The sequence below is a fragment of the Malaya genurostris genome, chromosome 3, assembly GCF_030247185.1.
Source record: "Malaya genurostris strain Urasoe2022 chromosome 3, Malgen_1.1, whole genome shotgun sequence".
NCBI lineage: Eukaryota > Metazoa > Arthropoda > Insecta > Diptera > Culicidae > Malaya > Malaya genurostris.
In genome coordinates this window covers 165,536,716-165,551,422 of record NC_080572.1, presented here as the reverse complement: position 1 = coordinate 165,551,422, position 14,707 = coordinate 165,536,716, and the positions used below count along the sequence as shown (strand labels likewise).

The 14,707-nt window shown below is 37.4% G+C and overlaps 2 protein-coding genes across 8 annotated transcripts in view; one reads left to right on the top strand and one right to left on the bottom strand.

Moving 5' to 3' along the window:
* The window catches only part of LOC131434811 (UDP-glucosyltransferase 2-like), a 235,984-nt gene that overhangs the window by 160,877 nt on the left and 60,400 nt on the right, over window positions 1–14,707 (top strand). The window lies entirely within an intron of this gene.
* LOC131434813 (DNA-binding protein D-ETS-3) overlaps window positions 1–14,707 on the bottom strand; it is a 191,447-nt gene that overhangs the window by 146,959 nt on the left and 29,781 nt on the right. For both annotated transcript variants that reach the window (XM_058601980.1, XM_058601977.1), the window contains exons 2-3: window positions 5,684–5,944; window positions 5,166–5,581 (exon numbers count right to left, since the gene is read on the bottom strand). In XM_058601980.1, coding sequence (XP_058457963.1) covers window positions 5,166–5,581; window positions 5,684–5,919 — 652 coding nt within the window. In that variant the 5' untranslated portion in view covers window positions 5,920–5,944. The remainder of the gene's footprint in view (window positions 1–5,165; window positions 5,582–5,683; window positions 5,945–14,707) is intronic.

The window sequence follows — 14,707 nt, the reverse complement described above, 5'->3', positions numbered from 1 at the left end:
TTTTAACCTTGGGAAGTATGTCCACATAATATACATTCGATTTTTATTTGAATTTCTACAAAAATACATCGTTACGGAGTTTTAAACGAAGCTGATTTTTTTAGAAATGAATAAATTTTAGGAATGTACATATAAAATGTATTTCTATTCAAATTATAATAACGCCCTTTTGAAAAGTAATAAATCGGGCCAATGAGAGCTGCCAAGCTGTTACCCGACACTCGACATATTTCGTTCTTTTAAAAATATAACCTCCTCATTTCGGTTGGTTCAGGTTCAGATCTCAATTCCGGTTCCTGTATCTAGAATTGAGTTCTTGAATATAGTTACAGTTCCAGGTTCAGAATTCAGTTCCAAATACAGATTGCAGTTCCAGAATCAAATATTCAGCTCCAAATTTCAGTTTCGAATGGAGCAGGAATATTCTGATATTCCTCCGTTGTGTATTCGAAGGAAATGACATCAACGTTGTGGAACATCGAAATTACTTAATTAGTCGATTCTTTTTAAAGCCTTCTAATTTTTTTTGGGTATAAGAACATTGGCATCTTGCAAATTGCCTTTGTACGCCGTTCGCAGTTCATGCAGTGCTCTCTCTGCTCTGTGCTGTTCGCAGTGCGAGTTTTTTTTTTAACAAGAACAATTACATCCGCATTCAGCTGCTAATCATTTGCATTTTTGCAAGTGCCCCCTTAAACAAATTTCGAATTATCACCGTGACTCATTTGAGCATTTTTAAGCTGATCATTTTTATCTATCCGTACATGAGTTTTGTCGGTTACGTCACTTCTACTATTATATCTCCGAAAACGAAAGTGACAGCCATTCAATCTTCAAACCTGATCTACATCCTAAGTTTAGCTTCCAAATGAGCCTAAGCTTGTTGAAGAAGAAAATTGATGGTTATTCTACCAATTCTATATGAAAAATATTCGAAAAATGTATCATTCATTCTGCTTAAAAATTTTCCACTTGAGCAATTCCGGAATGAGTAGACGAAAAAGTGACAAAATCAGAATCGACCTTCTCCGATTTGGATGAAACTTCGCACATGGCTTCAGTATGGCAAACCATAAGTTTTGAACCGATTGAGAGGTCAAACCGACTCACGATTTTTAAAAAGGGCGTATGTATTTTTGCATATCACAAAAATTACCTTCTTCAAATCGTTGTAACTCGGAAACCGTTAATTGTACAAAAATAGCGTTCAGGAAGAAGTTGTAGGGAATCGATTGGGCACTCTAAAAAATATATACACTGAAAAAAAAATTGATTTTTTCCTCAATAATTTCAAAATGAACCAAAAAAATTAAATTAAAAAAATCAGGGTTTCAATTTTTTTTGACAATTTTTATTTTAAAGTTCTTATTAAAACCTACATATTGATGGCTATCTCATCCGTGCCTTTTGAAAAATGAAGAAGTTGCAGCTAAAACAATTTACAGATATATTCGAAATTTCAAGTACTCGTTGAAAGATAATCATTTAAACAGTAGAATTTTATTCTACAGACTAAAGGCAATCAATTTGTTCATGATATCCTTTCTTCTAAAAGTAGCTGTTCTTGAGATACTTGGATATTTAATTATAACACCATTTTTTATATTTCCACCAATTGTTTATTTGCTTGCTATATCTACAATTATTACATGTTCATGAATAATTCTTAATCATATTTAAGGTTTTAAGTTTTTGAAAATTGTGTGAGTACTACGTACATCGTCATTCGAATACAGTCTTGTGACGATTGTGGTTTCTGAAATCGGAACGAAAGAATGGTATTTCTGTGTGCCTGGAATCATTTTGGTATCCTTATAAACACTATTTCACTCGGTCACACCCCGTTCATATTCTTCTTGTGACACGTAACAAAAAGACATGGTCGTGAATGCATCTCGACGTCTCTGCTCTGCCCATTCATATAATTGTTTTGCAGTTGTGATTGGGTGTTCATGTAGTTTAGCCAAGCTTTCACGTCGTGCCATTCGCTTTAAATTACCCCCGAGTGCATCACATGATCGTTGCAAAAGTAGCACAAAAATGCCACTCAGCATCAATGTTATACATTGATTTAAATTTACAGAGGCTTGCAAATTTTTTTCTGTTTTTGTACTGCGAGGCAGCTCCGTCAGACATAAATAAAACCTTAAATATGATTAAGAGTTATTCATATACATGTAATAATTGTAGATATAGCAAGCAAATAAACATTTGGTGAAAATATAAAAAATGGTGTTATAATTAAATATCCAACTATCTCAAGAACAGCTACTTTTAGAAGAAATGATATCATGAACAAATTGATTGCCCCTAACCTGTAGAATAAAATTCTACTGTTTAAATGATTATCTTTCAACGAGAACTTTAAATTTCGAATATATCTGTAAATTGTTTTAGCTGTTAGTTCTTCATTTTTCAAATGGCACGGATGAGATAGCCATCAATCTGTAGGTTTTAATAAGAACTTTAAAATAAAAATTATCATAAAAAATTGAAACCCTGATTTTTTTAATTTAATTTTTTTGGTTCATTTTTAAATTATTGAGAAAAAAATCAATTTTTTTTTCTGTGTATATTTTTTTAGAGTGCCCTATCGATTCCCTACACCTTCTTCCTGGACGCCATTTTTGTACGATGAACGATTTCCGAGTTACAATGATTTGAAGAAGGCAATTTTTGTGAAATGCACAAATACATACGGTTTTTTTAAAAATCAGTCGTGAGTCGGATTGACCTTTCCATCGGTTCAAAACTTATGGTTTGCCATACTGAAGCCATGTGCAAAGTTTTATCCAAATCGGAGAAGGTCGTGTTTGATGATCTGCTAAGCATTTCTGGAATTGCTCACTTGTTTCTATTGTAGAAATCATAAGCATTCAGAAAAGTTGTCTGATGCGCGATGGCAATTAACGTTTTCAATTACTAATTGCAAAGTCTTGATATTACATTCCTTTTGTGGAATTTGACTTTCTTATTCAACCGACTTTTGATTTTGGCTTGTAAGATTAGTGCCCTACACATTGGCACACCCTAGATGCACTGAATCTCCGGAATCGATATTTTTGGGACTTTATTCCGGAAGTCGAAAAATTGTATAATGGTAGCCTATGTTTGTTGGATTCACCATGCCCGATAAAAAGAGGGGATAAAAAAATCTTTGGAAGGTACACACTGACTTTTTCTGGTCTAGTCGAGCTGAATAGAATAGTATATAATACTGGAAGTTTCCGAGATAGAAAACCGTTACCTGATACTAGCAATGCATTGTCGAATATGGATATCAACGGTGACGATATCGAGATGGTTGACGATTTCGTGTATTTGGCTCAATGGTGACCGCCGATTTGAATGGAAATCATGTTTACTTTGGACCCAGAAAAACCCTTCGATCAAGTGAAGTACGCCACCGCACGAAATTAACCACCTACAAAATGCTCATTAGACGCAGTATAGTTAAAGTAGACATTTTTCTAGACCCCAACGTTTTTGTTTGACTTTTTTTTATTTTTCGAATTGTTGTTCAAAGTAAAAAAATGCGATTATTCACAAAAATATCCGCCTTTTTGTAGCTGAAACAACTCCCCAAAGTATCAAAAAACCAAACGGAAAACGTTGGGATCTGGTATTTTACATGTAGAAAATGTAAGCAAATTTTGAAAAAAATGGTGGAATACTTTCGAAAGACGATGGACACGGAGTTTCGAAACCTGCTTCCGAGAAAAATACGTCTATGAAATCAAAGGGAACAATTTATTTTCCTGGGGGGCGCGTAGGGTCTGAGATTCCGAAAAAATCATATTTCTCTATGTATTTTGTCATAATAAAACATTTCAAGAATGTTTTGTCAAATTTTCTTGGGATATAGGCTAGGCAATATTTCACAGAATATTGAAATGTTTTACTATAAGAAAATACAAAGAAAAAAATGAACGATTTTTTAAAAGTGTTAGACCCTACCCGCCCCTTAAGACAGTTATTTTTTTTTAGGTTAGTTTTGCTTCAAGTTTATATCGAAATGATAATCATTTAAACCCTTGTTTATCGAACTTTTGACTCATAATTATTAAAACGATACTTTATACTACTTTATACGATCAATTACTCATGACTATTAAATTTAATTTAATTGAATTTGATTATCATTTAATTTAAAATTTAAAATGGTTAAATACAAATTCGGCAAAAATTGAAAGTTACCAAATTAAGGGTTGCTGATAATCTCTTTAATTATACATTTTGCCGGGACGATAACCAAACAAATCTCGATATTTTTCCGCATAGATTCATCAAAAAAATTAATGTGTGTACACTACAATATGCAAAATAATACAATTTAGCCATTTATAAAACGATGTTTATTGAATGATTGCTAAATCACATTTTGCTTACAAGTGCACGGTATGAACAGAAGCAAAAAACAAGGATGTCCAGTTCCAACAAAAGGTTATTTAAAGGGTGGTTTTGTAAATCAAGAAAAATTCACTGTTTCTATTACGTTAATATACCGCTATTCAATCTAAAACCAGCTGCAAACAGCAAACTCCAACAACATAACAACTTAAAAATTTGTTAAATTAAATAAAAATAAAAGTTTAGGCTTTTGAACCCATTTGTTCACTGTTTCAAACGAAACCTTTGCATGTTTTATTCGATTTCAAAATAGTGAGAGGTTACTCTAATGGAACAAGTCAATTATTATTATTTGCATAGATCAGTGAGCGCTGTGGTGCACTTTGAAAAAGAAAAATAGTAACAGTAAAAAGTAGTCAAGTGCTACACGTTCACTAAATTTATACAGTGTTTCGCATACTAAGTAGAAATTCTTCAATTCTTCTCACAAACACAATTGCAGGCGGCACAAGACACTTCCTGTCTACTGTAGACAAAGGGAGATCTGCCAACCCATTCCTATCCACGTTTCCCACCCACTTGATAGTTGGCGATTAGCCGTGGGTGGAAAATTCATAAGGAGGAGTCAGCACACAGAATGTGCGCATTCATCAAGCGTATAAACACAATCCGGTAACCATAGCAACATCATCCTTTTCCGATTGGTGGATTCCTTTTCGCGTAGCTCGTTCGTGGTTGGATTTTCCTTCCCCTTTTGAGGTGAAAGACACATTTTCCGACTAAGTGAAATGCTGTTTCGCCGAAGCAAACCTTACCTTGTCTAGACTTTACATCCAACGATGGTGACTCCAGGTTCTGCGACAGTATGGACGATGGTGTCGAGGTACTGGTCGGTGATTGTGTTGACGAAACAAGATTTAGATTACTTGTCCCCAATAAATCACTCCGATGACGTTGAGAAGTTAGTCCGTTGCCCACCAGCAGATTGCTCGGTGAGACGAGAGAGGTCGCATTAATCACACTGATGGCACTACTGGAACCACTACCACTTGTACCACTACTTCCACCACTACCACCATTAGCACTGTTACTGGAGTTGTTAATACTGTTACTTGTGGTGCCACTGGCATTATTGTTACTATTGCTACTTTCTGTGTTGTTGTTATTAGTACTACTGTGCGATATCACATTCTCTAGCGATTCCGTTAGTCGGGGGGATGAATATATGTCACTGGGAAAGAAATCCAAATGGGAAGGAGTTAGTAACAGGTTGAAGGAAGCACACAACCTTTGCAGAACGGGTATTTTTACAGCTAAAAGATAGTGTACTCACCTGAATGCACTAGAACTGCCAAGGAATGCAGTTCGATCCTGCAATGCCGCTTTAGCCTTCTCGACGCTTTGCTTTAGTTGTTCGAACGTGGACTGGTGAAAACGATATGATCCCCAATCAGTGGCGCATTGGGTCAATCCAAGGCAGTCCTCGGATTTCACCTGATGTGTTATAAGGGGCGATGCAGCCCGTTTCAGGTCCAGTGCCGTCTGATATGAGCAAGAGCTTTCATACATCTTGCTACCAAACTTTCGTTTGACCCTAAGGATAAGTATAACGAAGAATTATTATCAAACATAAGGTAATTAACAGAATTCTGTTGTATTCATTATGAAACAGTGGAACCCAAATCAAGACTATTTGTTTTCTATGTGCTAGACTATAGCTTATCTCCTACTTGAAATGAAAAGCTTCCGCAGCATCATACGACATACCATTCATTATAATTGTCTAGAGGCATTCCATAAATTATGCTTTCATGACATTTGTTTGATAAACTACGCCGCACTGTACCTTCGAGCATTTTCAAACACCTCGAGCAATAATTATAATTTATATTGTCATTTACATTAATTTAACTGTTTTATCAGTGACCAAAACTTCGGCGTTCGCTCATTCGCATGACCCCACCCTCCTCCCCCACTGGAGGGATGTTAATGAAGCGTTGTCCCATTCTACTCATAGGCACGTAAACAAATTCGCCCAGTTGTTGCGTTATCTCACTTTCTATATACAAATGGATTGCTACATTTCATTTCAGTCATCCGTAATGAGCCGTTGGCATGGAAAGGCATTGGAACAAAGGCGATTATTGAATTGATGAGGCCCCAGTTCAGTGAATATGCCAATACTGTGCGACTGTTTTCGGATTGGGATGTTCAGAATGTTATTGCAAATGATACCGATTTGCAAAATTTGACCATTAAATGTTCTATAATATTTGTTTGGTTTTCAAACACCTACAAATTTTGAGACTAGAATTCTATAAAAATATTGGACATTTAAATCATTTGCTTTTATTTTTATTATTATAATAGATTTTTACATTTTGTTTATGTTTGTGCTATATTGCTTTCTAGCGGAATATTATTCAGAATCAAATGAATCCAAATTTAACGTCTCATATATTCGAATAAAGTCTCTTCATATGATTTCTGATTCTGTAAATATGTGGTAGATTTAAGATGATAATACAAATTTAGAAACTGGCACGAAACACGAAACCAGGCAGTGGATAAATTTTCTATAAAAATATAGTAGTGAGCATCCAAGTAGCACACGTTATTACGCTTCGATGACAGTAACTTATATGAAACAAATTGAAGACTTAGACAACGTACACTCTAACTACTATGTAACCTGAAAATCTTAAGAGGCGGAGCTTCTGCGACTTACTGTTTATATCAAGTTACAGTTTGTGGTTGTTTTTTTCATTCAAGATTGATGTCCATAGGATGACATACGATGATCAAAACTAAAATAAAAAAAATCAAGCTTTTGTGAATCCATTAAATATACTCAAAATCCTTGTGCTATTCGGTATTTATGATGAAGTTAATATTTTGAGGTTTAGAATGTCGACATACAATTAATATTCATACTGTCATTCATATATAACATACAATAGTTCAAAAAGCTAAACAAACGTAATGAATGATAATGCATTTTGAAAATCTTATGAATATTTAACATATTTTGTATTTACTTGTCATTATGGTAGCCATTTGCATAAGTTTTGCCGAACATACACAGCCGTGACAAAGTGTACAAATATTACCTGTGGAAGAAATAATTTTCTTCTCAAAAAATAAAGTTTGTTTGCACAAATATCGGCCAATTTTGTTTAGGAATTTCAATAGCATTTTCTTTTAGGCGAAGACTGTACTATACCCCATTTTTTTAAATTTAGTAATGGTTTTCTATTGTCCCGGGTTGGCGGTTCAATGCATAAGGCACTGGTCTTACAAACCAGTTGTCGTATGTTCGAGCCCCGACCTGGAAGGATTCGTAGTGTCAATAGAATCGTAGCACCAGCCATACAATGGTTCTGTACACTCTGAATCGGCTGCGAAGTCTGTTGAAACAGAAGGTTAAATTCCACTACAGGACAAGGCAATGTAATACCAAGGCTTTGCTATTTTCCTATTTATTGAAATAATGTTATTGTGAGGGAAAATGTACGGAAACTTTCAATCGATACTGTATTTGTTTTTTTAATCAAATCTGTTTTAAATCACAACGAATACGATATCCGAAATGAAAGCATTACTTAACACCATCATGTAGTGTAGTGTGGCCAGTTTGCAAGCCTGCCTTAAGTAGAGGAAGGTTTACTTTCGTCTAGTAGTTTTCTATCATGGAGCACTGGAGTGTCGCTCACTGCATTTTTATTTATCGTTTTTTTAACTCGATTTTGAAAAATCAGTCGTACGTTACAATTCCGGGCCTCCAGAAAATTTTGAACGAGTTTCATCCGCTCTTGTGAAGAGTTCCGCGCGTTCGGATAAGAAACATGTGGATACTTTTCAAATTTATAGTCGAAATGCTAAGCAGTGGTGAGATTTCTCTAAGCGACATCATTATGAACGAGGAAACCCACTTCTACCTGTATAAACAAGCAAAAATGTCGTGATTATGCCGAGATGAATCTGTTACAGGTTGTGGAGGAGCCCTCTATTCATTGCGAGTGACGGTGTGGTGTGTAGTGGCGAAGTGGGGGGAAGAACAGAACATTTTTTACTCGAATTGAAACGGAAACGTCATCTCAGTCGTATGTGGTTTTGCAGAAGGGAGCCACGTGCCATACCTCGCGAGAAACGTTGGCAGTGTTGGAATAAAAATTTCGCAAAAAAATCATTTCCAGAAGCACTGATTTTCTTTGGTCACCGCGATCGTCTGATCGTCTGACTTATCGAGCTGTGACTTCTATTTATAGGGCTATTCAAAAAGTGAAGTTTTTTCAATAAGTCCAGGACCGTTGTCAATATAGTGAAATTGTGACCAATAATTTCTTTAAACGTCTCGAAATTGTGTATCAAGTAATGGGCACTATTTGTCAAATATTGTTTTTAAAAAATAAACGGTTGTAACCCTTTAATTTTATAAACTTTACACAAACAAAACAAAACATACATGAACAAAAGGTACTAATGCTGTATACTGTATGCATCATTGACATGTTATTTTTGTGAGCATAAAAGACGAGACCAACTAATGAAATTGGCAAAACTTTTATACACATTAGGTCAAATTTTGACGCATATCGTACGATTAGTTTTTGTTTGGCGTCTATACAAAGAAGTTGAAAAATTTTCGTGTGGCGATTTTTATAATGGATGAAAATTTAAAACAACGGCTCGCCTTCGAAGCGGTTGTTGTGCGGTTTCGGTCGATTGTTGTGCGGTTTCGACGTCATATTCATAGATCCACACCTCATCACCAGTTATGATGCATTCGATGAATGTGGGGTCACTATCTGCGTTGGAAATCATCTCTTTGGCCACATCAACACGACGCTGTTTTTGAATGAAATTCAGCTTTTTTGGCACCAGCCGAGAAGCGACGCGTTTCAAACCCAAAACATCAGTTAAAATGTGTTCGGCTGATCCATAAGAGATGCCCAACAACTCAGCAATCTCTCTAATCGGTACAGAACGATTTTGTAACACGATTTGCTTCGCCGATTCATTTATTCATTTATTTATTATTTTCTTCAGTAACAGATGTTTTTGGGCGGCCAGGGATCTCATCATGATTCAAGCTTGTACGAACACCTTTGAAGCGTTACACCACTCGTATGCCTGTGTTTTTCCTAGACACGATGCACCAAAGGCCTTTTCTAACATTTTCAACGTTTCGGAACACTTAAATCCATTTGCAACACAAAATTTGATGCACGCACGTTGTTCTAAACTTTCATCCATTATAAAAATCGCCACACGAAAATTTTTCAACTTCCTTGTATAGACGCCAAACAAAAACTAATCGTACGATATGCGTCAAAATTTGACCTAATGTGTATAAAAGTTTTGCCAACGTTGAGAGAATAAAAGTTTACCGATTGGAAGAGAGCGGGAATTTTAAAATGAAAATTCCGGTTCTTTTTTGATCATAAGGTATAAATAAATACGTAAATAAATCAATAAATATGAAACACATGCATTAAGAAATAAATAAATAGATGTATGACTGCAATGCAAAGACTTCTTCAGAAAGTTTAATTCTCATTGAAAAATTGAATCGTTTAGTATTTTATCGGATTTTCATCTCCAAAATAGCAAAAGCCTTCAAAGACCTTGATGGAATCTACAAATTTTCTTCAACTTGCATGCAAGCTACACATCTCTGATTGCTATAAAGGGCTGTTTGGTTGATAAGGCAAGAGTAATCATCCCAACCGATTCAACTCCTCCATCTTACCCGATTCGATCTACGGTAGCTCGAAAGCGGGAGTGTAAGTTAGGTAACACTGATTTAGCGCGTTCCCCCTAGTTAGTATGCAAGTGGTTAGAGAAGGCGGCAGTGGTGATTAATAAAGGAAGCTATATGTCTCACGGAAATAGAACCATTATAAGTAGACTAAAGAAGAGAGTTAAATAAAATAATTAATTATAACATTTTCGGGTTGTGCTAAAACCAAAAATAAAGTTAGCATAAATTATTCTGCAAAAAAAAGGGAAAGAAATATTCAGTTCTTGCACAATCTCCCTCATAAAAATGGTGCCGTGACCAGGATTTCGGAATCAGGAAAGTGCAAGATGAGGATCGATGAACAATTGGCTTGCTGGTGCTTATGTTTATGCTTGGAGTTATATTTAAGGACTTGCAGAGCCTTGCGCGAAAGTTGAGGTTCGAAGGATTCATTCTTCAACTGGCGTGGGTACGCCATCGCATATTTGCTACTAGTTTCAAGGACTGTTCAAGCAGGAACTCGGGTGAGTACCTGTCCATTAAGCAATACAACTGTAGTGAGGTGCTCCTGGGTCTTTTATCTCTCTAAGAATCTACTACAATATTTGGATTTCACTGGATTCTGTTAAAACTACCTACTGGATAAAGCTAGACGACTACAGCCGCGGATATTCAGAGCGATTGTGGAGGTGCGAGAATTCATTCTTGTAATAAATTGCTACAAGGCCTGTCTGTGACAGGTACCAGGTGAGTACCTGTCCAGTAAAATTCAGTTGTCTCGTGGGTGCTTCGCTTGTATTTCAATTTCAGAATCCATTTTATTATCTGTGGAAATTTCTCATCAAAATGGCGGAGAAAAAATTGAAGGAAAAGTTGCGCAAACGAGATCAGTTGTTTGCATCCGTCACCCGTCACGCTAAGTATTTATCGGAGTACAAAGATGGTTCGTTAACTGAGGTCAAGCTTAGATTGAATAAGCTCAACAAAAAATGGGAGGAATATGAGGAGCTACAGGATATCATAGAGTCTCTGGATGAGACGTCTGAAAAGGAGGATGAAAATGACAGTGCTAGGATAGCGTTCGAAAAATTGTTCTTCGAAACAAGTGCTGGGCTACAAGGACTTTTAGAAGCGGCTTCCTCATCCGCGAGTGAAACCGACACGTTGATGACGAAAGCAACGTTTGGGCTAAATGCTGGAATTAGACTTCCACAAATTGTTCTTCCGGAGTTCAGTGGCGATTATAATGATTGGTTAACATTTAGAGACACCTTCGTTGCACTGATTCACGAGGCGGAAGGATTGACTGCAATTCAAAAATTTCATTATTTGCGATCAGCTCTTAAAGGAGAAGCACTTAAATTGATTGAGACTATAACGTTGACTGCGAACAGTTATGAAATTGCTTGGGAAACAGTGAGGAAACGCTACTCCAATGATTATTTATTAAAAAAAAGGCATATGCAGGCTCTGTTGGACTTTCCTAAAATAAAAAAAGATTCATCAACAGCCATCTTGAGTATTGTAGATGAATTTGAACAACGAACAAAAATTCTACAGCAATTAGGAGAAGAGACTGATCGTTGGGGAGCACTCCTAGTTCATGTGCTTTGCTCTAAACTTGATGATGCTTCGCTCAAGGCTTGGGAAGATTTCGCAGTTGAATTTCACAACCCCAGTTACGGTCAACTTATTGATTTCTTACAACGACGAGTTCGAGTGCTAGAAGCCATCCTAGTTGACATGAGGCAATCACCTGCTTCAGTCACAGCGGATAAAAGAGCAACAGCGCATAGAACTGCATCGCATTCCGCAACCGAACAGACACATCCTAAGTGCCACTGTTGTGGAGAAACACACTTATTGGTCCGCTGTCCGACCTTTCATCAAATGCCCGTTGAGGAGAGGTTGAAAATGGTCAACATAAAGCGCTTATGTAGCAATTGTTTCCGGTCGGATCATTGGGTTCGAAATTGTTCCTCTACATATACCTGCAGGAATTGCGGAAAAAAGCATCACACTATGATCCATCCTGGTTTCACTGCAGCAGGAAATGTGGCCAATGCCGTCACTGTAGAACAAGCTCCATACGGTTCGGACGAAAGTTACAGATTATTTTCATCTAGCGAACATGATAATTCTGTAGTAGCAAATTCATCGAGTGTTGGTTCAACTTCGAGGCACACCCAGGTATTGTTATCAACCGTTATAGTGGCTATACCTTCTATGACTGGGAAAAAGGTACTCGTTAGGGCTCTTTTGGATAGTGGATCCCAAATCAACATCTGCAGCGAACGCTTATGTCAGATTCTCCAAATGAAGCGTAAGCCCGTAAACATACCAATCTCAGGGGTAGGACAATCTGGTGCACGAGCCAAACATTCTGTGATGATAACCGTCGACTCCCGTGTTTCAACGTACTCGCGATGCATGAGTTTTCTAGTGCTTCCATCTGTAACAAGAAACTTGCCGGTAACAAATGTTGACACAAAGGGCTGGAATATTCCAACGACGGTGCAACTGGCGGATCCCACGTTCAACAAATCGGATAAAATCGATCTGCTTATTGGAGCTGAATGGTTTTATGAATTTTTAGTATCCGGTGCAACGACTAGAATGAGTCTTGGACCAAACTTACCGATACTAGTCAACACGGTTTTCGGATGGATAGTTTCTGGCAGAACAACAAGACGGAGAGATAAAGAAGTACTTTGTCATTTGGTTTCTGAAGATAGAACCATGGAAATGCTAGAGCAATTTTGGAAAGTTGAAGAGCTCTCTGATCAACCAGCATGGACAAAGGAAGAAGCTGATAGCGAGGAGCAGTTCATTAGAACTTACACTCGTTCGCGCGAAGGGCGCTATATAGTCAAATTACCAAAAAGGATAAATTTCAAATTCATGCTAGGCGATAGTGCAGAATCAGCTTTTCGTCGTTTTCAACACCTGGAAAGACGGTTGCATCGTGACCGTAAGTTGAACGAACAATACGTTAGCTTCATGGAGGAATATTTAGAATTGGGTCACATGAAAAAGATTATGGAAATAAAAGCGTTCACGGATATTAAGGAAGGACAACGGGAGGGATGCTTTTTACCGCATCATCCAGTTGTAAACGAATCCAGCACAACCACTAAAGTTCGAGTGGTTTTCGATGGATCTGCGAGAACGTCTTCCGGATACTCACTAAACGATGCATTAGCGAAGGGCCCAGTTATACAGGATGAACTTCTCATACTTCTTCTTCGTTTTCGAAAACATCGAGTTGGACTAGTGGCAGATGTCGAAAAAATGTATCGGCAGATTTTGGTACATCCGGATGATAGAAAATATCAAAAAATATTTTGGAGATCCGATCCAAATAGGCCGATCGGTATTTATGAGTTACAAACAGTAACATATGGGCTCACTCCTTCCTCTTTTCTCGCCACCCGTGCGTTACAACAGTTAGCAGAGGACGAAGAAAATTCCTTCCCATCAGCGGCAGGTGCAATCAAGAAAGATTTCTACGTCGATGATTTTATTAGCGGCGAATCTAGTGTAGAAAAGGCCATCACAATGAGAAGGGAAATGGAACAAGTTATGAAGAACGGAGGCTTTAAGCTTCGTAAATGGTGTTCTAATTTTTCTCAAGTACTAAGTCAAATACCTACCGAGGAGTTGGGAACTCGCCTCAGCGTTGATTTCAAGATTGAATCCGGAGAGCATGTCAAGACCCTAGGCATAACTTGGGAACCATCAACAGATAAATTCAAATTCAACTTTGTTTCGTCTAGTAACCATGCGCCTTGGACTAAACGCAAAATTCTCTCCGTCATTTCTCGTCTATTCGATCCTTTGGGAATGGCGGCTCCTGTCATCGTAAAAGCAAAAATAATCATGCAAGAGCTAGCATTGCTTCACGTAAAATGGGATGACTCCCTTCCAATGCAATTCGAATTTCGCTGGAACGAATTTTATGATCAACTACATCTTTTGAATGAACTGCAAGTAGATCGTTATGCTTTCATTGAGGAAGCTATCGCGACCCAGGTTCACGTATTTTCAGATGCATCAGAGAAGGCGTATGGGGCGTGTTTATACATCCGTAGTGAAAATCAATCCAAACAGGTTAAAGTTAGACTAATTGCAGCAAAATCACGGGTTGCTCCCCTCAAACGATTAACATTACCAAGACTAGAATTGTGTGCTTCTCTGGAAGCAGCGAAATTATACTCCAAAGTTATCAAGGCAATGGGAATGACAGGATCCAAATCTTATTTTTGGTGCGACTCAACAATCGTGCTACACTGGCTGCAATCTCCTCCTAATACTTGGAAAACCTTCGTAGGGAATCGCGTATCAGAGATTCAAACCCTTACTTTTGGGAATAGGTGGAATCATGTTTCCGGAAAAGAGAATCCCGCAGATTTGGTATCTAGGGGCATGGCGGTAGAGACGTTTTTACATAGCAATTTGTGGCAACAAGGGCCTGAATGGATTCGCAATGAAAAAGAAAGTTGGCCAATGAACTATCAAGTAAACAAAATTCCATCGGAAGAATTGGAAATTAGAGAGCCTAAGATCTCCTTGGCTGCTGTTACCGATACTAATGCTTTATTTAGCCGCTTTTCA